Source organism: Pseudophryne corroboree, chromosome 2, assembly GCF_028390025.1.
Source record: "Pseudophryne corroboree isolate aPseCor3 chromosome 2, aPseCor3.hap2, whole genome shotgun sequence".
NCBI classification, from domain to species: domain Eukaryota; kingdom Metazoa; phylum Chordata; class Amphibia; order Anura; family Myobatrachidae; genus Pseudophryne; species Pseudophryne corroboree.
Genome location: NC_086445.1, coordinates 493,814,237 through 493,841,739, shown reverse-complemented (window position 1 = coordinate 493,841,739; position 27,503 = coordinate 493,814,237). Strand labels below are relative to the sequence as shown.

At 45.2% G+C, this 27,503-nt stretch overlaps 1 protein-coding gene and 1 pseudogene across 5 annotated transcripts in view; one reads left to right on the top strand and one right to left on the bottom strand.

Annotated features, from left to right (window-relative positions):
* Positions 1-27,503, top strand: part of DTX2 (deltex E3 ubiquitin ligase 2) — a 180,659-nt gene that overhangs the window by 89,130 nt on the left and 64,026 nt on the right. For 4 of the 5 annotated variants that reach the window (XM_063953950.1, XM_063953953.1, XM_063953949.1 and 1 more), the window contains exons 4-5: positions 1,104-1,162; positions 15,444-15,578. In XM_063953950.1, coding sequence (XP_063810020.1) covers positions 1,104-1,162; positions 15,444-15,578 — 194 coding nt within the window. The remainder of the gene's footprint in view (positions 1-1,103; positions 1,163-15,443; positions 15,579-27,503) is intronic. The other variant, XM_063953954.1, reaches the window with a different exon arrangement.
* Positions 4,468-4,540, bottom strand: LOC135052879 (U2 spliceosomal RNA; annotated as a pseudogene).

Below are 27,503 nucleotides of genomic sequence, written 5' to 3'. Positions count from 1 at the left end.
TGTACTCTGTTCTGGTTTTTGTGTATTTTTCTATATAACCATAAAGAAGCCCTGGGTTTTTTATTCAGTAATTGTCTTTGCTAAATTTTCACAGGTAATTTTTGCAATGATTTGCTTTGACAGTCTTTGCAGTAGCATGGTTTCTTGATTTAAAGTATTGATTAACACAATTGTACCTATTTCCTGTCTGCTTTTTTTGTGTGATGGTATCTAGTTACAATGATCCTATTACCTTCTATTGGAACTTTATTTATACATCGCATTGTGCCTTTTACGCTATACATAAAAGAAAACTGCTTTGTTCCTACTTACTATTCTAATAGCTCACCTTGGCTTCTGAGCCCAGCTTCTTTCTTCTCTATAACAACAGTAATAAGTCAGGGGTAGTGCTCACTCTAGGTGCAGGGTACTGACCAGGGAGGAGGACATATTTTAATTTTTAAGGGCAAAATAGTTCACATCTAAAATTTTGCCCCTCTAAATTAAAATATGCCCTCATCACTGATCAGCATCCTGCACCTAGAGTGAGCACTACAGGGGTGTTGTAACACATGAGAAAGAATAATGCACTATTTCATGAAAATGTATATGACTAGGAAATAGAACGTGGTATACTCTTTCAATTATAGGGGGGGGGGTTCAATCGTTAGCGCCAGCAGCTGTCTCTCCTGCGTGCCCGATGGAGCTGTTCAATTGTTGCTCCTGTCTGGTGCGACCAGCTGCTGGCGCTGGCATTCCGGCACGCACCCCAAGAAGTGGCGGTCTGAAATATGCGATAAGTGACCTGACGCGCCTATGAGTTTAGTCGGGTTTAGTTCCTTTATTCTGCTAAACCTGACACTAATGGGCGCGATAAGCAGCATCAATTAAATATGGCGCCTGCTATTTCCTGACACTTTAGACGGGAGATCGGATGGCTATAACAAGTGAATTCCCCCCATAATGTCCTATTTGATGAAGTAGTAGTTTGTAGTTTTGTAAAGATGTGAGAAGTTCTTTTTGAACAAAAGTAGATCATGTACTGCAATACATTTGATAAAGGCCATAATGCATCAATGTTGTATTTTATTTATGTGGTTATGCTTTTTTCTCCCCCCCCCAAGCATACCCTCCGTTCCAGTACAGGTGCAAAAGAACAGTTCTACAAAACAGGCTCTTGCAGGTAAGGTTACATGGTTTGTACAAAGTTGTCTGCTTACAGAAAATGTGGGGGGTATTTATACGATACAGGGCTTTACATAGAAGGCTTTTGCTATAAATTTGCTTCTCTGAAACACACACTTCTGTGCTGATTGAGATGGGTATCTCGTAGACGTCTTGAACAGTCTTTTTCCCTATGCAACTCTTCTCTCCTTTGTATTGTGTATGTTTACTAAACACCACTATTATGGATATGCACTATTACTATTACTAAAGTGATAAAAGCAGGAAATACTACTATGTTACTATATCAGTATACACCGGGATCTTATGAACAGGGGTATTCTGTCATGGACTTCATATTGTAGATCACTTCAGAATTTTTAGACCCAAAATGATTTCCATGTGTCTGACAATCATCTTTAGCAATAAGTCGCATGGAATTGGTTCTAATAAGTATTCCCAGTTTACACACATCTTGCGCTCTAAATTACGCCAGCATCCATGATCTGAAGAGAAAACATGGCTGACCTTTTATAAAGAAAGATTCCCAATGTGTACTATTTATTTAGCGCTCAACATACTGTAGGATGGGTATACCTTATATGATCCTATTAGACTTGTACACACTGATGTTGCAAAACAGTGTGCAAACCTTGTCTTGTATCCTCACTCTTATCAGATGATTCCGCAGTGCTCACAAAGCCCCTCTGCAGCATAGTTTACGTAGTATAGAGAGTGTTGGTGACCCTGACCTGCACAACATTACACAACATTAAAGTTACATGAAGATGCTTGTCACAGAATGTGTACAGATTTTATTAGTTATTATTTGGGATCCGGGATGAGCATCCTGGCGCCAGAATCCCGGCCACCAGGATCCTGAACGAGGGTTTGCCGGGGCTGCGGACAGGTAAACCGCGGGGGGAGGGTTAGGGTTAAGCTGAGGGGGAAGGGGGTAAGGTTTAGTCACCCCCAGGGAGGGTTAGGGTCAGGCTGTGGGGGACGGAGGGCTAGGGTTAAGCTGTGGGAAGGGGGCGTTTAGATTTAGGCACCCCCGTGGAGGGATAGGTTTAGGTTGTGGGGTGGGGGGGGGGAGGATTAGGCTGCATGAATACTTACCTACCCCCTGTCGGGAATTTCACCATTGGGATGCCGTGGTCTGTTTTCTGACCACCGGCATTCTGACGCCAGCCTAACATACCCAACCCTATTATTTATAGAGGATCATCAGTGTTAAGGTGGGTACACACTAGTAGATATATCTGCAGATCAATTGATCTGCAGATATATCTATGGACGGATCGGGCAGTGTGTTGAGCATACACACCACCCGATCCGTCAGGGACTGACGTCATGAACTGGGTGGGCGTGTACACATGCCCGCCCAGTTTAGCTGTCAATCATCGCCAGCCGCCGCAGCATGTGTACGGGCGGTCGGCCGACCGCCGTACACACACAGCGACGCGCCAATATATCTGTAGATATATTGGCCGTCTGCTGTGCTGCGGGGCCGACGCGATACGTCTGTGAACGACGGAGTTCAGACGTATCGGCCGTACACACTGGACGACAGACCCGCGATATATCGGCCGTTCAAGAGAACGGCCGATATATCGGCCAGTGTGTACGGGCCTTTAGTCTGCTAAATGCTCTTTAAAGGCCCGTACACACTGGCCGATATATCGGCCGTTCTCTTGAACGGCCGATATATCGCGGGTCCGTCGGCCAGTGTGTACGGCCGATACGTCTGTGAACTCCGTCGTTCACAGACTTATTGCGTCGGCCCCGCAGCACAGCCGACGGCCAATATATCTACCGATACACATGCTGCGGCGGCCGGCGGTGATTGACCTCCCGTGCACATGCTGTGGCGGCCGGCGGTGATTGACAGCTGAACTGGGTGGGCGTGTGTACACGCCCGCCCAGTTCATGACGTGAGTCCCCGACGGATCGGGCAGTGTGTATGCTCAACACCCTGCCCGATCCGTCCATAGCTATATCTGCAGATCAATTGATCTGCAGATATATCTACTAGTGTGTACCCACCTTTAGAGAATGCTTGTTGAATTACTGATTTTTAGCAAATCTAGAATCCCAAAATCGTCACATATATTTACAATGAAGAGCTGGTAAGATGATGCATGAAATAGGCATACCTCGATCACCAGCATATAGACTGAAGCAATAGCTACAGGTTTCAAATGCACCAGAGGTACAATCAAATATTCTTTCGTATTTGTTTATATACATTTTATTGCGTGATGTATATACAGAGATCAGTTGTTATCTACATACATGTTCCATCAAGATACATATGTTGGAAGCAGCCACCTTTATGTCTTAAAAAAGCAATTGTATTTACACAAGTATGGAAACAGAAGGCCTAGGTCTACAGTATATGCTCTGTCTTCATTCATTTTGTTAATTGATTTCTTCTTTAGTTTTGTTACTTGAAGCCCGCGGTGCGTGGCTTCATCACCCAGTGGTCTGTGCAAAAAACCATGCTGGGGGCGTAGGTTCTTGGAACCTCTCCAAAAGGAGAAGGACCCCGTTACTCCCCAACCCTCAGAGCCAAAAGGCCTACTGAGGGAAAAAGGATCTGCAGGTCCCTCCTTGCCAAAGTGTGGAGGGACCCTCGAGTATCCCCAGGGTTGGCCAAAGCTTCTTCCTGGGGAACGAAAACAGTCTCCAGCCCTCCTCAAAAGGAGAGGGCCTTGGCAACTAGCGGAGAGGGTGGCCCATAAGGGTCTCGCCTAAACCCCAACAAACATGACACACACACACACACACACACACACACCAAAAAAAAACAAAATAAGTGTAGTGCAAAAAAAATAAATAAAAAATGCAGCAAACATGAATGAATAAATAAATAAATAAATAAGCCCCAGCCAGAAGGCCGGGGGGGAATAAAAATTATCCTTGCCCTAGCCAAAAGGCCAGGGCAAAGGAAAGTGGGTGCAGACGGAAGGGTTGAAGTGCTCCATGCTAAAGTGCCATAAGTGCACTTCCAGTTCCAGGGGCACAGAACACCTCGGGCTTCAGGCTGCTCCCGACCTTCAGCCAGACCAAGCTTCATACACATTCAGTGCCAGGGTAGCGGACCAAACCCCAGTACTAGAGTAGATACTAAACCAGGACGTTCTCCGCTCCACGCAAGGGGCCCTATTTCATCCCCTTAGAAGGACGGTGGATACTAAGCCCAGTTTTTCTCCAGTCTCAACCAGGGCCCAGTCCCCCCCTCACCACCCCTCCCCCCAGCCTGGTACTCCACGAGGTGTTTCTCCATTCCACACTAGGAACCTCTCACGCTCCCAGTGTAAGTACAGGTACTCCACCAAGTGTTTCTCTCGAGCAGATACTACACTTGATCTTAGCCAAAAGGCCGAGAAGTAATTCATTTTTTATTGTTAGAATAGCTTTCTGTATGCCACAAGTATTATTACATTCTATTTCTATACTAACTCTGCTGTGTACCAAACACTGGGTAACTTCTAAGTTAATGCAATCACTGATTTCTTACTTTCTAGCTGGAATCTTTAATGCATGGATGTTTTTATTTTACTTCCAAACAAGCAGCATTTATTGCAGATAACACTGTGCCATGGCAATAACTCAAATTTGTGGAGATATTTATAGCTAAACGTATTGGAAGTTTGTCACAAAATAACACTTGTAATTAGCCAAGTTGCACCAGTCACTGCAATACACTGCTCACTTTGCATAAGCTTTGAATATGTTTGTCTCTTTAAAGATGTTTTTGATCCTATTTGTGAAACTAAAACAAATGTATAAATGCCATGAATGCAGTATTTTCTGTTTATATTCAGCTTGTATATTAATTTAATACAATTCATATAGCTTTATATGGGCATTCTGTAGCGCAGCTAATTGGATCCCACCCTTAAATTGCTTACCATGGAGTAAATTCAAGGTCCTTTGCACATTTTATGATGCAAACCTATTTAGCATTTTCCTGCAGCAATGACAAAGGTTGCAAGTAATATAACTAAAGGAGACCAATACATTCTCTAGACTCCACATTTCTCCCAATGCAACTTAATGGAAAATAATGCCAACCTTAAGTAAGTGGTTTCTTTTAAGCTAAACTTCCAGTTGTTGTTGTTTGAGCTTGAAAATTGCTCGGAGGATTAATGTGTGCATCCACGTTCTGTAAGTAGACCCTAATCACCATTATTTTTATTCCTAGTTTCCACTTCTGTTTATGTGTTCTAATCATTGCCCGAATACTATGCTTTCTATAGATCATAATTGAAATTGAGGTGGTGATAAACAAAATGTAGTTTCATATGTATCTCAGAAATACATTTCAAAGTTCAGTTATATTTTTAAAATCATATTTAAAGTATAATCCCCAGGATGCTGTATCATAACCCAGTTTCCATTTGCAAAATCAGTTTGGGTAGCCAATTAAATGGCTACCACTGCAAAAATTAAAAATTGTTTTGTGGGTGCCCAAACATAATGGGTGCCCACCAGAGCTATTCAATTGTTCCGCCCGTTGTGCACTCGTACCCTATGTGCATAGAGCAGCTAAAGTCAAGGTTAGGATACTCAAACGTCCGTTTGAGCACCCAAACCATGGTATTTTCGCACATTTCAGCTCGCACCTAAGGAGCTGAAAGGTGTCCCTCTGGCTTCATGCATGCCTGAACAGAGAAACAATTGTATTGCTCCATTGGGTACCATCTAGTGGCTGCTCGGGCGACCAGCAATTGAATCACCCACTCTGTCTCGCACATGGAAGAATTGGTTTCTGATTTATCCCCAGAGAATGGAACTTCATCTAAGTTTATGACCTCCTTGGTGGTCACAAGACATTGGAGAAAACAGAGTGATGTGCCAGCTTAAAGGGAGGTCTTCAAACACTTCTTCTTACAACATTATCATGTGACTGATAATCACATGACAGTGTGCAGATCATTATTAGTAGCCTGAATCACAACTACAGTTAGTGGTGCGAGTAGAAAAAATTTCTTAGTGGTACGGCGTGCTCTAAAATAATGGGTGTGCCACTCAAAACGGGTACATGTCACATGACACCACCCATTTCTCATCACTCTCGTAGCTTTCCTTTCCATTCCAAATGCACCATACCGATATGATGGTTTCTCGCAACGGGGAACCACTGAAGAAATTGATCCTCCCTGGGCAGTTTCTTCAGTCGGGATTCACTACTCAGGAAATCACATGGTCTGAAAGATGCCTGGTTTATGCTGGAATAGAACCATTGTCATCGGCACACAACAGAGGTTCAACCAGACTTGTGCAACTTGTATCCACTACAGTCTCCTGTCCCTTGTCTCTTCAATATCCCCCCCCCCGTGTTTCCCACTTCCTGCCCCTTCTGTCTGTCCAGCTTCCTGCCCCATCACTTCAGCCTCCCGCCACCTGCCCCATCACTCCAACATCCTGCCCTGTCTTTCCAGCTTCCTGTCCCTGTGTCTCTCCAGCCTCCCACTCACCCTGTGTCTCCCTGCGTCTCTCCAGCCTCCCACTCACCCTGTCTCTCCCTGCGTCTCTCAGCCTCACGCACACCTTGTGGTACCTCCGCTTCACCCTGCCCCCTCCTTGGGGGCCCTCAGGCTTCCTGCCCTCACTATGTGTCCCTTAGCCTCCCCCTCACTCTGTATTTTCACCCCCCCCCCCACCCACTACTGTGCCCCTCAGCCTTCCCCACTGTCCCCAGTAATGCTTCCTAGGAGAGGACAGCTCCATCATCGTGTCCAACAGTCACACCCTCTGACAGCCCAGGGGTACGGCACCGACACTCCGCACACAGCTTCTAGCTGCCCACAGGGCAGAAGCGTCAATGGAGTCAGAAACTTTTCCCCAGTCTCTGCTGACAACCCCCCCTCCTCCCCCTGCCGTCCGTGGCCTCATGCATATCTCCCACACTCCCGGGAGTAATGCCTGCTGTCTGGCTGCGGATCATTGCTGCTGGCTGGTATGCAAACACTGGTACTCTCAAGTGACAGGTGCAGCAGCAGCTGAGTGATAGCATGCAGCAAACTAGTGAGTGGAGTGCTAGTGTCTAGCTCCCATGCAGAGAAAGGAGTCTGTGCCATCCTCTGTCTCTCCAGCCCTTGCCCCAATCCGTATCCGCCCAGCCCACTCCACACTTGCCTACTGCTGTATGATGAGGATTCTGCTTGCTCAGCTGCTCTGTCTTCGCTGGCAGCTCGGCTCCTCTTCAGTGTCCAGCAGAGTGACGTCACTTCACTGCGTCTACACAAAAAACTTTGTTGTGCTGTTCATTTGCAACTGTCCCGACACTGCCTCTGCACTCTCTCTCCATATAGTTTGTCCTGTTTTCATCTCAAATTTGAAAACGGAACAAACTGTTCCACCAGTGGTAGGGGGGTACAGCATACCGGCTACTAATTTCTTAATGGTACCCTGTACCGCCATACTTGCACCAATGCAACTACTAAAAACAATGACAAAGCTAATATGTTGTCTTACAATTAAATACAGTGATTTATGTTAAATAAACACATCATTTTTATTAAGATTATTTGTAAGCTGATTTCGTCTTACTTTTTTCTTTATCCCTTTTTCCTTTTTTAATGCAATATTTTTACCTTTTTTATAGTTAACTAACCTGTCTGCTTATAGCTTAATATCCGTTCTGAAGGCTATTCTCATCTTTGCTTGCTATATACTGCCTCAAACTATGTGTGTGTTTAGTTTAGCAGACTTCTGGCAGTAGATAAAAACAATTTATTAAAAAGTATACTATAATTCAATTTAGGTGAACTATGTACTTGAAAGTCCATCTTTAATATGGTTCACCTTATATGGCAAGCAAATCATTTTGTTTTCATGTCATGTCAACGAATGGCTGGATTTTACCAATAAAGTTTGGCTTAGCACTCAAGCAGTGTAATCTGTGTTTGTTTGTTTGTTGTTTTTTTTTGTAGAATGCCATTTATTAAAAATTAGCATGTAAGCTTTACTGGAGTCAAGTATATCAGGGCCAGTATCACTACAAAGCAAACTTCTGTGCTCTTTATTAAGGAAAATAATTAAAGTTTTTTTCTGTTTTCAGCGAGAACAAGCAGATTGTTATTGATGATGATAGTATAATTGGTTAGCGCAAAGGCTGGGATGAGCATGCACATAAAGTATGATTTCAGTACCCAGTTATTGCAACACAATAATAATAATAATAATTATTATTATTATTATTTTCTCTATCGTCCTAGTGGATGCTGGGGTTCCTGAAAGGACCATGGGGAATAGCGGCTCCGCAGGAGACAGGGCACAAAAAGTAAAGCTTTAGGATCAGGTGGTGTGCACTGGCTCCTCCCCCTATGACCCTCCTCCAAGCCAGTTAGATTTTTGTGCCCGGCCGAGAAGGGTGCAATCTAGGTGGCTCTCCTAAAGAGCTGCTTAGGAAAGTTTAGCTTAGGTTTTTTATTTTACAGTGAGTCCTGCTGGCAACAGGATCACTGCAACGAGGGACTTAGGGGAGAAGAAGTGAACTCACCTGCGTGCAGGATGGATTGGCTTCTTGGCTACTGGACATCAGCTCCAGAGGGACGATCACAGGTACAGCCTGGATGGTCACCGGAGCCTTGCCGCCGGCCCCCTTGCAGATGCTGAAGTAAGAAGAGGTCCAGAATCGGCGGCAGAAGACTCCTCAGTCTTCTAAAGGTAGCGCACAGCACTGCAGCTGTGCGCCATTTTCCTCTCAGCACACTTCACACGGCAGTCACTGAGGGTGCAGGGCGCTGGGAGGGGGGCGCCCTGGGAGGCAAATGAATACCTATTTTGGCTAAAAATACCTCACATATAGCCTCCGGAGGCTATATGGAGATATTTAACCCCTGCCAGAATCCGTTAAGAGCGGGAGACGAGGCCGCCGAAAAAGGGGCGGGGCCTATCTCCTCAGCACACAGCGCCATTTTCCCTCACAGAAAGGCTGGAGGGAAGGCTCCCAGGCTCTCCCCTGCACTGCACTACAGAAACAGGGTTAAAACAGAGAGGGGGGGCACTAATTTGGCGATATGCTTATATATATATATTAAGATGCTATAAGGGAAAACACTTATATAAGGTTGTCCCTATATAATTATAGCGTTTTTGGTGTGTGCTGGCAAACTCTCCCTCTGTCTCTCCAAAGGGCTAGTGGGTCCTGTCCTCTATCAGAGCATTCCCTGTGTGTGTGCTGTGTGTCGGTACGTGTGTGTCGACAGGTAGGAGGACGATGTTGGTGAGGAGGCGGAGCAATTGCCTGTAATGGTGATGTCACTCTCTAGGGAGTCGACACCGGAATGGATGGCTTATTTAGGAAATTACGTGATAATGTCAACACGCTGCAAGGTCGGTTGACGACATGAGACGGCCGACAAACAATTAGTACGGTCCAGACGTCTCAAAAACACCGTCAAGGGTTTTAAAACGCCCGTTTACTTTAGTCGGTCGACACAGACACAGACAGGGACACTGAATCCAGTGTCGACGGTGAATAAACAAACGTATTCCTTATTAGGGCCACACGTTAAAGGCAATGAAGGAGGTGTTACGTATTTCTGATACTACAAGTACCACAAAAGAGGGTATTATGTGGGATGTGAAAAAACTACCATAGTTTTTCCTGAATCAGATAAATTAAATAAAGTGTGTGATGATGCGTGGGTTCCCCCCGATAGAAAATTATGGGCGGTATACCCTTTCCCGCCAGAAGTTAGGGCGCGTTGGGAAACACCCTTTAAGGTGGATAAGGCGCTCACACGCTTATCAAAACAAGTGGCGGTACCGTCTATAGATAGGGCCGTCCTCAAGGACCAGCTGACAAGGCTGGAAAATATAATAAAAAGTATATACACACATACTGGTGTTATACTGCGGCCAGCGATCGCCTCAGCCTGGATGTGCAGAGCTAGGGTGGCTTGGTCGGATTCCCTGACTAAAAATATTGATACCCTTGACAGGGACAGTATTTTATTGACTATAGAGCATTTCTATATATGCGAGATGCACAGAGGGATATTTGCACTCTGGCATCATGAATAAACGCGATGTCCATAACTGCCAGAAGATGTTATGGACACGACAGTGGTCAGGTGATGCAGATTCCAAACGGCACAGTATGGCCGTATACAGGAAGAGGACTTGTTTGGGGTCGGTCCATCGGACCTGGTGGTCACGGCAACTGCTGGAAAATCCACCGTTTTTTACCCTAAGTCACATCTCTGCAGAAAAAGACACCGTCTTTTCAGCCTCAGTCCTCTCGTCCCTATAAGATCATATCTGCCCAGGGATAGAGGAAAGGGAAGAAGACTGCAGCAGGCAGCCCATTCCCAGGAACAGAAGCGTTCCACCGCGTCTGACAAGTTCTCAGCATGGCGCTGAGACCGTACAGGACCCCTGGATCCTACAAGTAGTATCCCGGGGGTACAGATGGGAATGTCGAGACGTTTCCCCTTCGCAGGCTCCTGAAGTCTGCTTTACCAAGTCTCCCTCCGACAAGGAGGTAGTATGGGAAAAAATTCACAAGCTGTATTCCCAGCAGGTGATAATTAAATTACCCCTCCTACTACAGAAAAGGGGTATTATTCCACACTATATTGTGGTACTGAAGCCAGAAGGCTAGGTGAGACTTATTCTAAAAATTTGTTTTTGAACACTTACAAAGGTTCAAATTAAGATGAAGTCACTCAGAGCAGTGATAACGAACCAGGAATAAGGGGACTATATAGTGTCCCGGGACATCAGGGATGCTTACCTCTATGTCCCAAATTTGCCCTTCTCACTAAGGGTACCTCAGGTTCGTGGTGCAGAACTGTCACTATCAGTTTCAGACGCTGCCGTTTGGATTGTCCACGGCACCCTGGGGTCTTTACCAAGGTAATGGCCGAATTGATGATTCTTCTTCGAAGAAAAGGCGTCTTAATTATCCCTTACTTGGACGATCTCCTGATAGGGGCATAGTCCAGGGAACAGTTGGAGGTCGGAGTAGCACTATCTCGGATACTGCTACAATCAGCACGGGTGGATTCTAAATATTCCAAAATCGCAGCTGATCCCGACGACACGTCTGCTGTGCCTAGGGATGATTCTGGACACAGTCCAGAAAAAGGTGTTTCTCCCGGAAGAGAAAGCCAGGGAGTTATCCGAGCAAGTCAGGAACCTCCTAAAAACAGTGCATCATTGCACAAGGGTCCTGGTAAAAATGGTGGCTTCCTACGAAGCAATTCCATTCGGCAGATTTCACGTAAGAACTTTTCAGTGGGATCTGCTGGACAAATGGTCCGGATCGCATCTTCAGATGCATCAGCGGATAACCCAATATCCAAGGACAAGGGTGTCTCTCCTGTGGTGGTTATAGAGTGCTCATCTTCTAGAGGGCAGCAGATTCGGCATTCAGGATTGGATGCTGGTAACCACGGAGCCCAGCCTGAGAGGCTGGGGAGCAGTCACACAAGGAAAAAATTTCCAGGGAGTGTGATCAAGTATGGAGACTTTTCTCCACATAAATATACTGGAGCTAAGGGTAAATTTATAATGCTCTAAGCTTAGCAAGACCTCTGCTTCAAGGTCAGCCGGTATTGATCCAGTGGGAAAAACATCACGGCAGTCGCCCACGTAAACAGACAGGGCGACACAAGAAGCAGGAGGGCAATGGCAGAAACTGCAAGGACTTTTCGCTGGGCGGAAAATCATGTGATAACACTGTCAGCAGTTTTTCATCCCGGGAATGGAAACTGGGAAGCAGACTTCCTCAGCACGACCTCCACCCGGGAGAGTGGAAACTTCATTGAGAAGTTTTTTCCACATGATTGTAAACCGTTGGGAAATACCAAAGGTGGACATGATGGCGTCCCGTCTGAACAAAAAACGGGACAGGTATTGCGCCAGGTCAAGAGACCCTCAGGCAATAGATGTGGACGTTCTGGTAACACCGTGGGTGTACCAGTCGGTGTATGTGTTCCCTCCTCTGCTTCTCATACCTAAGGTGCTGAGAATTATAAGACGTAGAGGAGTAAGAACTATACTCATGGCTCCGGATTGGCCAAGAAGGACTTGGTACCCGGAACTTCAAGAGATGCTTACAGAGGTCTTATGGCCTCTGCCGCTAAGAAGGGACTTGCTTCAGCAAGTACCATGTCTGTTCCAAGACTTACCGCAGCTGCGTTTGTCGGCATGGCGATGGAAAGCCGGATCCTAAGGGAAAAAAGGCATTCCGGAAGAGGTCATTCCTACCCTGGTCAAAGCCAGAAAGGAGGTGACCGCACAACATTATCACCACGTGTGGCGAAAATATGTTGCGTGGTGTGAGGCCAGGAAGGCCCCACAAAGAAATTTCAACTCGGTCGTTTCCTGCATTTCCTGCAAACAGGAGTGTCTATGGGCCTCAAATTGGGGTCCATTAAGGTTCAAATTCGGCCCTGTAAATTTTCTTCCAGAAAGAATTGGCTTCAGTTCCTGAAGTCCAGAAGTTTGTCAAGGGAGTATTGCATATACAAACCCCTTTTTTGTGCCTCCAGTGGCACTGTGGGATCTCAACGTAGTTCTGGGATTCCTCAAATCACATTGGTTTAAAACCAGTCAAATATGTGGATTTGAAGCATCTCACATAAAAAGTGACCATGCTCTTGGCCCTGGCCTGGACCAGGCGAGTGTCAAATTGGTGGTTTTTTCTCAAAAAAGCCCATATCTGTTTGTCCATTCGGACAGGGCAGAGCTGCGGACTCGTCCCCAGTTCTCTCCCTAAGGTGGTGTCAGTGTTTCACCTGAACCAGCTTATTGTGGTGCCTTGCACCTACTAGGGACTTGGAGGACTCCAAGTTGCTAGGAGTTGTCAGGGCCCTGAAAATATGTTCCAGGACAGCTGGAGTCAGAAAATCTGACTCGCTGTTTATACTGTATGCACCCAACAAGTTGGGTGCGCCTGCTTCTAAGCAGGCGATTGCTCGTTGGATTTGTAACACAATTTAACTTGCACATTCTGAGGCAGGCCTGCCACAGTCTACATCGGTTAAGGCCCATTCCACAAGGAAGGTGGGCTCATCTTGGGCGGCTGCCCGAGAGGTCTCGGCATTACAACTCTGCCGAGCAGCTACGTGGTCAGGGGAGAACACGTTTGTAAAATTCTACAAATTTGATATCCTGGCAAAAGAGGACCTGGAGTTCTCTCATTCGGTGCTGCAGAGTCATCCGCACTCTCCCGCCCGTTTGGGAGCTTTGGTATAATCCCCATGGTCCTTTCAGGAACCCCAGCATCCACTAGGACGATAGAGAAAATAAGAATTTACTTACCGATAATTCTATTTCTCGGAGTCCGTAGTGGATGCTGGGCGCCCATCCCAAGTGCGGATTATCTGCAATACTTGTACATAGTTACAAAAATCGGGTTATTATTGTTGTGAGCCATCTTTTCAGAGGCTCCGCTGTTATCATACTGTTAACTGGGTTTAGATCACAAGTTGTACGGTGTGATTGGTGTGGCTGGTATGAGTCTTACCCGGGATTCATAATTCCTCCCTTATTGTGTACGCTCGTCCGGGCACAGTACCTAACTGGCTTGGAGGAGGGTCATAGGGGGAGGAGCCAGTGCACACCACCTGATCCTAAAGCTTTACTTTTTGTGCCCTGTCTCCTGCGGAGCCGCTATTCCCCATGGTCCTTTCAGGAACCCCAGCATCCACTACGGACTCCGAGAAATAGAATTATCGGTAAGTAAATTCTTATTATTATTATTATCATCCTCCTCTATGAAAAAAAGGTGCTGGTACTCAGAAAAAAAGGAGTCTCCTAAATTTAGAACTTGATAAAAGATTTATATTGCAGCTTCCCCACTCGGGATAAGTGTGTAGATACAGGTTGAGTATCCCATATCCAAATATTCCGAAATACGGAATATTCCGAAATACAGCATTTTTTGAGTGAGATAGTGAAACCTTTATTTTTGAAGGCTCAATGTACACAAACTTTGTTTAATTCACAAAGTTATTACAAATATTGTATTAAATGACCTTCAGGCTTTGTGTATAAGGTGTATATGAAACATAAATGCATTCTGTGCTTAGATTTAGGTCCCATCACCATGATATCTCATTATGGTATGCAATTATTCCAAAATACGGAAAAATCCGATATCCAAAATACCTCTGGTCCCAAGCATTTTGGATAAGGGAGACTCAACCTGTACTTAGTTTATTCATTTCTGAAATTATTTCATTATTCTTCCTCTATCTGGAACTGGTTGTAAGAATTAAAAATTAGACTGGAAAAAAAAAAGAGGCTGTGGTTACTGTTTACTCCTGAGTACCACCACAAAAAGCACTGATTATTATCATTGATCTGTAAGGCACCACAATACACTGCAGAGCTGGTCACTGGGGCATAGAGGCCATGCATAAAGAAAAGACTTACAGAGGCAGACCAGGTGTCTGGATCTGCTCGTGAGAGCTTAAAATCTATTGAGTAAAGGGCACAGCTGAGACTAACTGTGTGAGTATGGCACACCGATTTGGTACAGCACTGATTGGTATAAGCATTATAAGTGGAAGGAAACTAATAAAGAGACAAGTTTTCAGGCTGCATTTAAAGTTTTGAAGTAATGTATGGAAGAGAGACTGCTAAGGCGTGATAGAGAATTACATAAGCAGCACAGGAAAAGTCTTGAAAGCATGAGTGAGGGCCTTGCAGTTGAGGTGATTTGCATTTCAAAAGTAGATATGGGAGGTTATGAGAACACCTTGAGAAGGGGTGGTGCTGCTGATGGCTTTGTAAGTGAAAATGAGTAATTTATATTGGATTATGGAGGACAGAGCAAGCCAGTATAGTGATTTGCAAAGTGGTGTGATGGGTGTGGAGTTGCATTTAGGACCGATTGAAATGAGGAAAGATGGGTTAGAGCAGGCCTGACCAACCTGTGGCTCTCCATGTGTTGGGAAACTACTAGTACCAGCATGCCCTACCACAGATTTGCTGTTTGTGAATGCTAAAACTGTTGCAGAGCATGCTAGGATCTGTAGTTTTACAACAGCTGGAGATCCACAAGTTGGTCAGGCCTTGGTTAGAGGAAATCCAAATCAGAGACGATTACAATATGACAAAACACTGAAAAAATAAATGTGTATTGTGTAAGTGGTAAAGCAACACTTCACTTTTAAGATTATTTTAATGCATTTGCTTTCGAGCATATTTTGTTGTAAATGGCATTTCCATGTTCATTTTATTTTGAGTTTGTTTTATTTTTTTTATCATTTTTGTTTCCTACCTTCCTCATTGTTTCCTTTTTGCATGTGGATTTCATATACACCTAGGCATGACGGCTATTCTGATGTCTGCGGCTGGGCTCCCTGTACGTCTTACCTCTGCACCTCCACCCTCCAACCCAAACGCGGCCAGTAAGCGTGATAAAAACTCAGTTAGGAGATTGAGGAAATTGCCAAAGAAAGGTAGTTTTGTCAAACCTCTCGCACCCTTTATCATTTTTTAATTTCCTTAGAATTCGTTTGTGCTGCACCACCCAAAACATTATCTTGTCCTTGTTGTTGTCCTTTCTTATATGTGGATTGGGGCTCAGGAAAGTTCCTTAGTGTCCTGGGTTTTTAGACATATGAATGCCTCTGCTTGAAAAGCGTTAATCTTGGATATATTTTGCTTATTAAACATTTGTTTGTATATGACAATTAGGGGCGATTCAATTGTTGTAATGGGCGCCCGACAAAGCAGTTAAATTTTTGCTCCAATCGGGGGCCATTACTGTTGACGCTTTCAAAAGCACTAACTTTAGCCAAGCAAAGCAGCTAAACCCGTGTAAACTCCTGGTCAGGAGGCTGTGAGAAGAAAAGTGTCCCTTTTGGCTAATGGGCACCCGATTACAGCAACAATTACATTTCTCTATCAGACGCCCATTAGTTAAGGCACCCGGTAAAAAACTGAATTGAAATACCCACATTTTTGGTTTCATGGTACCTTTTAAAGAAATAAAAAAATACAGCTTTTTGGGGGGGTTTTAAATTAATTTATTTTTCTTCCCTCCTTCAGATCCATTGCATATACTGTACAGTAGAGTTCACAAACAAAGCCTGAAACCTCTCCTTTAGGGTGTCCTAATGAGTCTGATGTAGTGTTATCAATCTCCTACACAACACAGTTGAAGCCTTTTTAAGCTGACCCACATCTTAAGAGGTTGTAGAAGGTTCTTTTATTACTAAATTTACAAATTCAGCCATACAGTGTCTTAAATAAAAATGTGGTATACATCCTGTTGAAGTGGTCATACCACTCTGATGATTAGGTTTGTTAGGTATTTTGTTTACCAGTAATAAAATGATAGGCATTTTAATTAGTATTGTAATTATTGCATTTACTTTTTTTTAGATCTAAACCCCCCAAACCCCACCACCTCAATAGTGACTTCCTCCTGTTAATACTCTTAGCTGTTAACTGCAAAGAAAAGCCTGGAAATCATCTGATTGAAATCTTCAAAGTCGCTAACCATTCCCATGGACTGGCTGGCAAATTCTTAACCTGGTTACACATTGCGCGATTATCCTTCCAACTTAACGGCAAGTAGGAATGATAATCATGCATGTTAAATTTAACCAACCTCCAACCAGCTGATATTGTGCCAGTGTGTATGGAGAAAGTTTCCAACTACATGATGTGCATGTCACAAAAGTAGATGAACACTGTCGCCTATTTTTTGAATTTTGAAAAAAATCCTGAATAAAAATAATAAAAAAACTATGAGAATCCTTCAACTTTTTCACCAGCAGTAGTGCTTTCAGCCTAATATTGGTTATCCTAAAATCAGGTGAAAAACCAGTGTAGGGTCCCTCATGATATCTGTGTAACCAGCACTAGGCTTTGCCAGCTTTTGCTGGTGGAACCATAGAGGGAAGATCCGCAGTGTGGGAGGCCACAAACTATGGCTGTAAACCAGCCCCAGGCCAGCTGGCACCAGAGCTGGTTTCCTAAGGGGTCAGTGCGTGCAAAAAAAAAAAATGCTTGTGGTACCCTCCTCTCTGAGTTATAATCAGCCTTGGTGCCAATAGTACTAGAACTATTCTCCACACTTCAGGCCAGTGAATGTGAAGTTAATAATGTAATAAAATATCATTAAAACACTTTGTTGCTGGTGAACTACAAGTCCCAGCAAACATGGTTGCTGGGGGCGGCTTGCACTTGATGCTCAGTAACGTCCAATGTTAAAGATGAATATATAGATAGAAGTCCAGTTTGTCCGGCACTCACTATATAAATCAGCAAAACAGCTTGGTCCGGTGCGCAACCTCTCCCACAGCATACACAATAGAATCAGTGTTAGTACTCGGAAATAATGTAGACGACACACCGCTGGTTAGGTCGACGTTTCAGGGACACCTCATATATATATATATATATATATATATATATATACAGGTTGAGTATCCCATATCCATATATTCCGAAATACGGAATATTCCGAAATACGGACTTTTTTGAGTGAGAGTGAGATAGTGAAACCTTTATTTTTTGATGGCTCAATGTACACAAACTTTGTTTAATACACAAAGTTATTAAAAATATTGTATTAAATGACCTTTAGGCTGTGTGTATAAGGTGTATATGAAACATAAATGAATTGTGTGAATGTAGACACACTTTGTTTAATGCACAAAGTTATAAAAAATATTGTCTATAATGACCTTCAGGCTGTGTGTATAAGGTGTATATGTAACATAAATGCATTCTGTGCTTATATTTAGGTCCCATCTCCATGATATCTCTTTTTCATCATTGCTGTCACCGAGTGCTGTGCTCTATTGGATTCTTTATATATATATATATATATATATATATATATATATATATATATATATATATATATATATAAAGAATTTACTTACCGATAATTCTATTTCTCATAGTCCGTAGTGGATGCTGGGGACTCCGAAAGGACCATGGGGAATAGCGGCTCCGCAGGAGACTGGGCACAAAAGTAAAAGCTTTAGGACTACCTGGTGTGCACTGGCTCCTCCCCCCATGACCCTCCACCAAGCCTCAGTTAGGATACTGTGCCCGGACGAGCGTACACAATAAGGAAGGATTTTGAATCCCGGGTAAGACTCATACCAGCCACACCAATCACACCGTACAACTTGTGATCTGAACCCAGTTAACAGCATGATAACAGAGGAGCCTCTGAAAAGATGGCTCACAACAATAATAACCCGATTTTTGTAACAATAACTATGTACAAGTATTGCAGACAATCCGCACTTGGGATGGGCGCCCAGCATCCACTACGGACTATGAGAAATAGAATTATCGGTAAGTAAATTCTTATTTTCTCTGACGTCCTAGTGGATGCTGGGGACTCCGAAAGGACCATGGGGATTATACCAAAGCTCCCAAACGGGCGGGAGAGTACGGATGACTCTGCAGCACCGAATGAGAGAACTCCAGGTCCTCCTCAGCCAGGGTATCAAATTTGTAGAATTTAGCAAACGTGTTTGCCCCTGACCAAGTAGCTGCTCGGCAAAGTTGTAAAGCCGAGACCCCTCGGGCAGCCGCCCAAGATGAGCCCACTTTCCGTGTGGAATGGGCTTTTACAGATTTTGGCTGTGGCAGGCCTGCCACAGAATGTGCAAGCTGAATTGTACTACAAATCCAACGAGCAATAGTCTGCTTAGAAGCAGGAGCACCCAGCTTGTTGGGTGCATACAGGATAAACAGCGAGTCAGATTTTCTGACTCCAGCCGTCCTGGAAACATATATTTTCTCTAACGTCCTAAGTGGATGCTGGGCACTCCGTAAGGACCATGGGGGAATAGCGGCTCCGCAGGAGACTGGGCACATCTAAAGAAAGCTTTAGGACTAACTGGTGTGCACTGGCTCCTCCCCCTATGACCCTCCTCCAAGCCTCAGTTAGATTTCTGTGCCCGACGAGAAGGGTGCACACTAGGGGCTCTCCTGAGCTTCTTAGTGAAAGTTTTAGTTTAGGTTTGTTATTTTCAGTGAGACCTGCTGGCAACAGGCTCACTGCATCGAGGGACTAAGGGGAGAAGAAGCGAACTCACCTGCGTGCAGAGTGGATTGGGCTTCTTGGCTACTGGACATTAGCTCCAGAGGGACGATCACAGGTTCAGCCTGGATGGGTCCCGGAGCCGCGCCGCCGGCCCCCTTACAGAGCCAGAAGAGCGAAGAGGTCCGGAAAAATCGGCGGCAGAAGACGTTCCTGTCTTCAATAAGGTAGCGCACAGCACTGCAGCTGTGCGCCATTGCTCTCAGCACACTTCATACTCCGGTCACTGAGGGTGCAGGGCGCTGGGGGGGGCGCCCTGAGATGCAATAAAACACGATAAAAATACCTTAGATGGCAAAAAATGCATCACATATAGCTCCTGGGCTATATGGATGCATTTAACCCCTGCCAGAATATACAGAAAAACGGGTGATAGGCTCCGCCCCCTTTTCGGCGGCCTTATCTCCTCAGCACACTGGCGCCATTTTCCCTCACAGCCCAGTTGGAGGGAAGCTCCCTGGCTCTTCCCTGCACTACAGAAAGGGTTACATAAAAAGAGAGGGGGGCACTAATTAGGCGCAGTATTAAAACATACAGCAGCTATAAGGGGAAAAACACTTATATAAGGTTATCCCTGTATATATATATATATAGCGCTCTGGTGTGTGCTGGCATACTCTCCCTCTGTCTCCCCAAAGGGCTAGTGGGGTCCTGTCCTCTATCAGAGCATTCCCTGTGTGTCGGTACGTTTGTGTCGACATGTATGAGGAGAAAAATGATGTGGAGACGGAGCAGAGTGTCTGTAACAGTGATGTCACCACCTAGGGGGTCGACACCTGAGTGGATGTACTGTTGAAAATTACGTGACAGTGTCAGCTCTGTATAAAAAACCAGTGGTTGACATGAGACAGCCGGCTACTCAGCTTGTGCCTGTCCAGACGTCTCATAGGCCGTCAGGGGCTCTAAAGCGCCCGTTACCTCAGATGGCAGATACAGACGCCGACACGGATACTGACTCCTGTGTCGACGGTGAAGAGACAACCGTGATTTCCAGTAGGGCCACACGTTACATGATTGAGACAATGAAAAATGTTTTATACATTTCTGATAATACGAGTACCACCAAAAAGGGGTATTATGGTGAGGGAAAAACTACCTGTAGTTTTCCTGAATCTGAAAAATAAAATGAGATAGTAGGAACTATGATTGGTCTTTCATCACTACATTCAGTAGTCAGTATAGGTCCCTGGAGAAAACGCTCAACATACACTGGAATATTCTTCAAAAAGATCCAGTGATAGGTGGTTTATTACCAACTAAGCCAAAATGTATTTTCAAAAAAGCACCAAACATTAAGACCAGTTTGGTGAAAAGCGCTCAGGCCACCACTAAGAAAATGAATACTATAAAGTCAAAAGGTTTCTTCCGGTGTGGTAGCTGTTTAGGCTGTAGAGGGGTCACAGGATCTGGAAGTAAAATCACAGAAGTTACTATTAATGATACTAATTTTAAAATCTTGGACTTCGTTACATGTAATACAAACAATGTCATTTATGCAATTGAGTGCAGTTGTGGCTTTTGGTATATTGGCAGAACCTCCCGCCCGCTTAAAGTGAGAATGGGGGAACATCTGAGGAATATTAGAAAATCCCTCACCACCCATGCCTTATCAGAACACTTTCGCGTAGTCCATCAAAGTAAATGTAGTGCAATCAAACAGTTTTGTGGCATACGGTATATTAAGGGCGACTGGAGACGCAAGGATATTGCTGCACAGTTGGCCCGAGCAGAAATGAGGGCAATATATCGGTTAGGGACACTAAAACCTGGGGGTCTTAATTGTGATTTCGAGATTAAATGGTTTTTATGAGAATTTTAGAAGAACCCAATTTTTTTATCTTTGAACTTAGAATAGTTTTATCTGTTTAAAAAGAAAGAAGTCACCAGTTTCCATCCACATCACCTTCCCTTTTTTAGTATAAGAGTTTTAATAAAAGAGTGTGTGGATATTCATAGAGTTTCTCAAAACAATGTCTATATTTTCTTTAAATCCCCCGATCATTGCTAATACAGAGGAACACGGGATTTCCCTCATTATTTACGTCTGTCAACGGAAGTGACGTTACGCCGATAGAGAAACAGACTAAGTCAGGATTCCAAAAGAGGACGTCACCGGAAGTGACGTGACGCCACTCGGTGAACCGGGTTACGGACACATGTTACGGACTGCCTGTTACGGACATCTGTTACCAGAAAGGGAATCGAAAAAAGATGACGAGGGCCCCACGCAGACGGACTGATTCAGATAAGAAGACTCAAACCGGAGAGTCAAGAAGAACTGCAATCGAAAAGGACTTGACGGTTACCATGGGAACGAGGACGTTTCTCCGGAAGTGTATGCCGGTAGTTGATTTTAATTACCATGGCAACGGGGGTAAATCCGGAAATCATAGTATGTAACAGCAGACCATTGGACATGGTTAGGCAATCAATCTGTATAGGGTCCAGCTGTTACATCTATGATATGATTGGTCAGGGATCATTTAAAAATAGAACACAGCAGCTCACGTCATCACACCTTGAAAAAGACCTCTGTGAGAGGTGGAAACGCGTCGGTGAACACAGGACGCTGAGGAGGGCAGCAGGAGAGGATATATCCATTCCAGTACGGCGAGGTTCAGGGGATTTCCGGGTTTCCCTGCACCAAATTAACCCGCAAGCTGGCACTGAACTGTTTACACAGTTCTCAACATCTGGTAATTTTCCTCATCACTCCCCACCTCAGCTCCATATGCTGCTATAAAAATTGTACATATATCCACTGTAAATTTTATTGTTAACATATATTTTATTATATTATATATGGCTTTTTAATACTTGGAATAAAATGTTTGTGTTATACCTATGAACTAAAAACGGTACTTCACTATGTATACAAAATTTCTTCCCTTTTTTCTATGATATTCGTATGAGTTTCCAATTAACTCTGGGATCCTTTTGAGACGACTATTCATTGTGGAGCGCAGGATAAGTCCCCTTTCCTCATATTTTTTCTTGTCACATGTGGTGAAGGATTTGGGAAACCTTCTTTGTAGAAGAGGGGTGCTATCCAGCAGCTAAATTTTTGCGCACCGAGATCCACCTTGTATCGCATTTGTTATTGTAAAATGAGGTGTGTGATGATATGTATACCCTTTCCCGCCAGAGGTTAGGGTGCGTTGGGAAACACCCCCTAGGGGGGATAAGGCGCTCACACGCTTGTAAGAACAAGGGCTCTACCTTCTCATGAGATGGCCGCCCTTAAGGATCCTGCTGATAGAAAGCAGGAGGGTATCCAAAAATGTATTCACACACATACTGGTGTTATACTGCGACCAGCAATCGCCTCAGCCTGGAGGTGCAGTGCTGGGTTGGCATGGTCGGATTCCCTGACTGGAAATATTGATATCCTAGATAAGGATAGTATATTATTGCCTATAGAGCATTTAAAAGATGCATTTCTATATATGCATGATGCACAGCGGAATATTTGCCGACTGGCATCAAATATAAGTGCGTTGTCCAATTCTACCAGTAAAATGGTCAGGTGATGCGGATTCCAAACGGCATTTGGAAGTATTGCCTTTAAAAAGGGACATTTGGGATCGGTCTTTTAGACCTGGTGGCCACGGCAACAACTGGGAAATCCACGTTTGTACCCCAGGTCGCCTCTCAAAATAAGACGCCGTATTATCAGGCGCAGTCCTTTGTTGGCAAGCGGACAAAAGGTTCCTCTTTTCTGCTCGTGACAGAGGGAGAGGAAAAAGGCTGAAGAGATTACCCAGTTCCCAGGAACAGAAATCCTTTCCCGCCTCTGCAAAAGCCCTCAGTATGACGCTAGGGCCTTACAAACTCAGGCACGGTGGGGGCCCGTTCTCAATGAATTTCAGTGCGCAGTGGGCTCACTCGCAAGTAGACCCCTGGATCCTTCAGGTAATATCTCAAGGGTACATATTGAAATTCGAGACGTCTCCCCCTCGCCGTTTCCAAAAGTCGGCTTTACCGACGTCTCCCTCTGACAGGGAGGCAGTTTTGGAAGCCATTCACCCAGCAGGTGATAATCAAGGTACCCCTCCTGCAACAGGGAACGGGGTATTATTCCACACTATTGTGGTACCGAAGCCAGACGGCCCGGTGAAACCGATTCTAAATCTAAAATCTAAAATCTTTGAACACTTACATACAGAGGTTCAAATTCAAGATTGAGCCACTCAGAGCAGTGATTGCGAACCTGGAAGAAGGGGACTACAGGATGTCTTGGGACATCAAGGATGCTTACCTTCATGTAAAAGTTTACCCTTCTCACCAAGGGTACCTCAGGTTATGGTACAGAACTGTCACTATCAGTTCAGACGCTGCCGTAGGGATGGTCCACGGCACCCCGGGTCTTTACCAAGGTAATGGCCGAAATTATATCCCTTCGAAGGAAGGGAATTTTAGTTATCCCTTACTTGGACGATTCCCTGATAAGGGTAAGATCCAGGGAACAGTTGGAAGTCGGTGTAGCACTATCTCAGGTAGTGTTGCAGCAGCACGATTGGATTCTCAATATTCCAAAATCGCCGCTGGTTCCGACGACTTGTCTTCTGTTTCCTAGGGATGTTCCTGGACACAGTCCAGAAAAAAGGTGTTTCTCCCGGAAGAGAAAACCAGGGAGTTATCCGAGCTAGTCAGGAACCTCCTAAAACCGAACCAAGTCTCAGTGCATCAATGCACAAGGGTTCTGGGTAAAAATGGTGGCTTCCTACGAAGCAATCCCATTCGTTAGGTTCCACGCAAGAACTTTCCAGTGGAACCTACTGGACAAATGGTCCGGGTCGCATTTTCAGATGCATCAGCGGATAACCCTGTCACCAAGGACAAGGGTATCCATCATGTGGTGGTTGCAGAGTGCTCATCTTCTAGAGGGCCGCAGATTGGGCATTCAGGACTGGGTCCTGGTGACCACGGATGCCAGCCTGCGAGGCTGGGGAGCAGTCACACAGGGGAGGAATATCCAGGGCTTAGGGTCAAGCCTGGATACATCACTTCACATAAATATCCTGAAGCTAAGGGCCATTTACAATGCTCTAAGCTTAGCAAGACCTCTGCTTCAAGGTCAGCCGGTGTTGATCCAGTCGGACAACATCATGGCAGTCACCCACGTAAACAGACAGGGTGGCACAAGAAGCAGGAGGGCAATGGCAGAAGCTGCAGGGATTCTTCGCTGGGCGGAAAATCATGTGATAGCACTGTCAACAGTATTCATTCCGGGAGTGGACAACTGGGAAGCAGACTTCCTCAGCACGACCTCCACCCGGGAGAGTGGGGACTTCACCCAGAAGTCGTCCACATGATTAAAAAACTCGACAGGTATTGCGCCAGGTCAAGAGACCCTCAGGCAATAGTTGTAGACGCTCTGGTAACACCGTGGGTGTACCAGTCAGTGTATGTGTTCCCTCCTCTGCCTCTCATACCCAAGGTACTGAGATTGATAAGATGGAGAGGAGAAAGCACTATATTCGTGGCTCCGGATTGGCCAAGAAGGACTTGGTAACCGGAACTTCAAGAGATGCTCACGGAGGATCCGTGGCCTCTACCTCTAAGAAGGGACCTGCTCCAGCAAGGACCCTGTCTGTTCCAAGACTTACCGCGGCTGCGTTTGACGGCATGGCGGTTGAACGCCGGATCCTGAAGGAAAAAAGGCTTTCCGGATGAAGTCATCCCTATCCTGATCAAAGCCAGGAAGGTTGTAACCGCAAAAACATTATCACCGCAATTGGCGAAAATATGTTGCGTGGTGCGAGGCCAGTAAGGCCCGACGGAGGAAATTCAACTGGGTCGATTCCTACATTTCCTGCAAACAGGAGTGTCTATGGGCCTGAAATTGGGGTCCATTAAGGTTCAAATTTGCGGCCCTGTCAATTTTCTTCCAAAAAGAACTAGCTTCAGTCCCTGAAGTTCAGACGTTTGTAAAAGGGGTACTGCATATACAGCCTCCTTTTGTGCCTCCAGTGGCACTTTCGGATCTCAATGTAGTTTTGGGTTCCAAAAGTCACATTGGTTTGAACCACTTAAATCTGTGGAGTTAAAATATCTCACATGGAAAGTGGTCATGCTGTTGGCCCTGGCCTGGGCCAGGCGCGTGTCAGAATTGGCGGCTTTATCCTGAAAAAGCCCTTATCTGATTTTCCATTCGGACAGGGCGGAATTGAGGACTCGTCCTCAGTTTTTCCCCAAGGTGGTTTCAGCGTCTCACCTGAACCAACCTATTGGTGGTGCCTGCGGCTACTAGGGACTTGGAAGCCTCCAAGTTGCTAGACGTTGTCAGTGCCCTGAAAATATATGTTTCCAGGACGGCTGGAGTCAGGAAATCTGACTCGCTGTTTATCCTGTGTGCACCCAACAAGCTGGGTGCTCCTGCTTCTAAGCAGACTATTGCTCGTTGGATTTGTAGTACAATTCAGCTTGCACATTCTGTGGCAGGCCTGCCACAACCAAAAATCTGTAAATGCCCACTCCACAAGGAAGGTGGGCTCATCTTGGGCGGCTGCCCGAGGGGTCTCGGCTTTACAACTTTGCCGAGCAGCTACTTGGTCAGGAGCAAATACGTTTGTAAAATTCTACAAAATTAATATCCTGGCTGAGGAGGACCTGGAGTTCTCTCATTTGGTGCTGCAGAGTCATCCGCACTCTCCCGCCCGTTTGGGAGCTTTGGTATAATCCCCATGGTCCTTACGGAGTCCCCAGCATCCACTTAGGACGTTAGAGAAAATAAGAATTTACTTACCGATAATTCTATTCCTCATTCCTACGCTGATAAAAGCCAGGAAAGAAGTAACCGCAAACCATTATCACCGTATTGGCGAAAATATGTTGCGTGGTGTGAGGCCAGGAAGGCCCCAACAGAGGAATTTCAGCTGGGTCGTTTTCTGCACTTCCTACAGTCAGGAGTGACTATGGGCCTAAACTTGGGTTCCATTAAGGTCCAGATTTCGGCTCTGTCGATTTTCTTCCAGAAAGAACTGGCTTCACTGCCTGGAGTTCAGACATTTGTAAAGGGAGTGCTACATATTCAGCCCCCTTTTGTGCCTCCTGTGGCACCTTGGGATCTCAACGTGGTGTTGAGTTTCCTAAAATCACATTGGTTTGAGCCACTTAAAACTGTGAATTTGAAATATCTCACGTGGAAAGTGGTCATGTTATTGGCCTTGGCTTCGGCCAGGCGTGTGTCAGAATTGGCGGCTTTGTCATGTAAAAGCCCTTATCTGATTTTCCATATGGATAGGGCAGAATTGAGGACTCGTCCCCAGTTTCTCCCTAAGGTGGTATCAGCTTTTCACTTGAACCAACCTATTGTAGTGCCTGCGGCTACTAGGGACTTGGAAGATTCCAAGTTACTGGACGTAGTCAGGGCCTTAAAAATTTATATTTCCAGGACGGCTGGAGTCAGGAAAACTGACTCGCTTTTTATCCTGTAGGCACCCAACAAAATAGGTGCTCCTGCTTCTAAGCAGACTATTGCTCGCTGAATTTGTAGCACAATTCAGCTGGAGCATTCTGCGGCTGGATTGCCGCATCCTAAATCAGAAAAAGCCCATTCCACGAGGAAAGTGGGCTCATCTTGGGCGGCTGCCCGAGGGGTCTCGGCTTTACAACTTTGCCGAGCTGCAACTTGGTCAGGGGCAAACACGTTTGCAAAATTCTAAAAATTTGATACCCTGGCTGAGGAGGACCTTGAGTTCTCTCATTCGGTGCTGCAGAGTCATCCGCACTCTCCCGCCCGTTTGGGAGCTTTGGTATAATCCCCATGGTCCTTACGGAGTTCCCAGCATCCACTAGGACGTCAGAGAAAATAAGATTTTACTCACCGGTAAATCTATTTCTCGTAGTCCGTAGTGGATGCTGGGCGCCCATCCCAAGTGCGGATTGTCTGCAATACTTGTACATAGTTATTGTTACAAAAATCGGGTTATTATTGTTGTGAGCCATCTTTCAGAGGCTCCTCTGTTATCATACTGTTAACTGGGTTCAGATCACAGGTTATACGGTGTGATTGGTGTGGCTGGTATGAGTCTTACCCGGGATTCAAAATCCTTCCTTATTGTGTACGCTCGTCCGGGCACAGTATCCTAACTGAGGCTTGGAGGAGGGTCATAGGGGGAGGAGCCAGTGCACACCAGTTAGTCCTAAAGCTTTCTTTAGATGTGCCCAGTCTCCTGCGGAGCCGCTATTCCCCCATGGTCCTTACGGAGTGCCCAGCATCCACTACGGACTATGAGAAATAGAATTATCGGTAAGTAAATTCTTATTTTCAGGGCCCTGACTACGTCCAGCAACTTGGAATCCT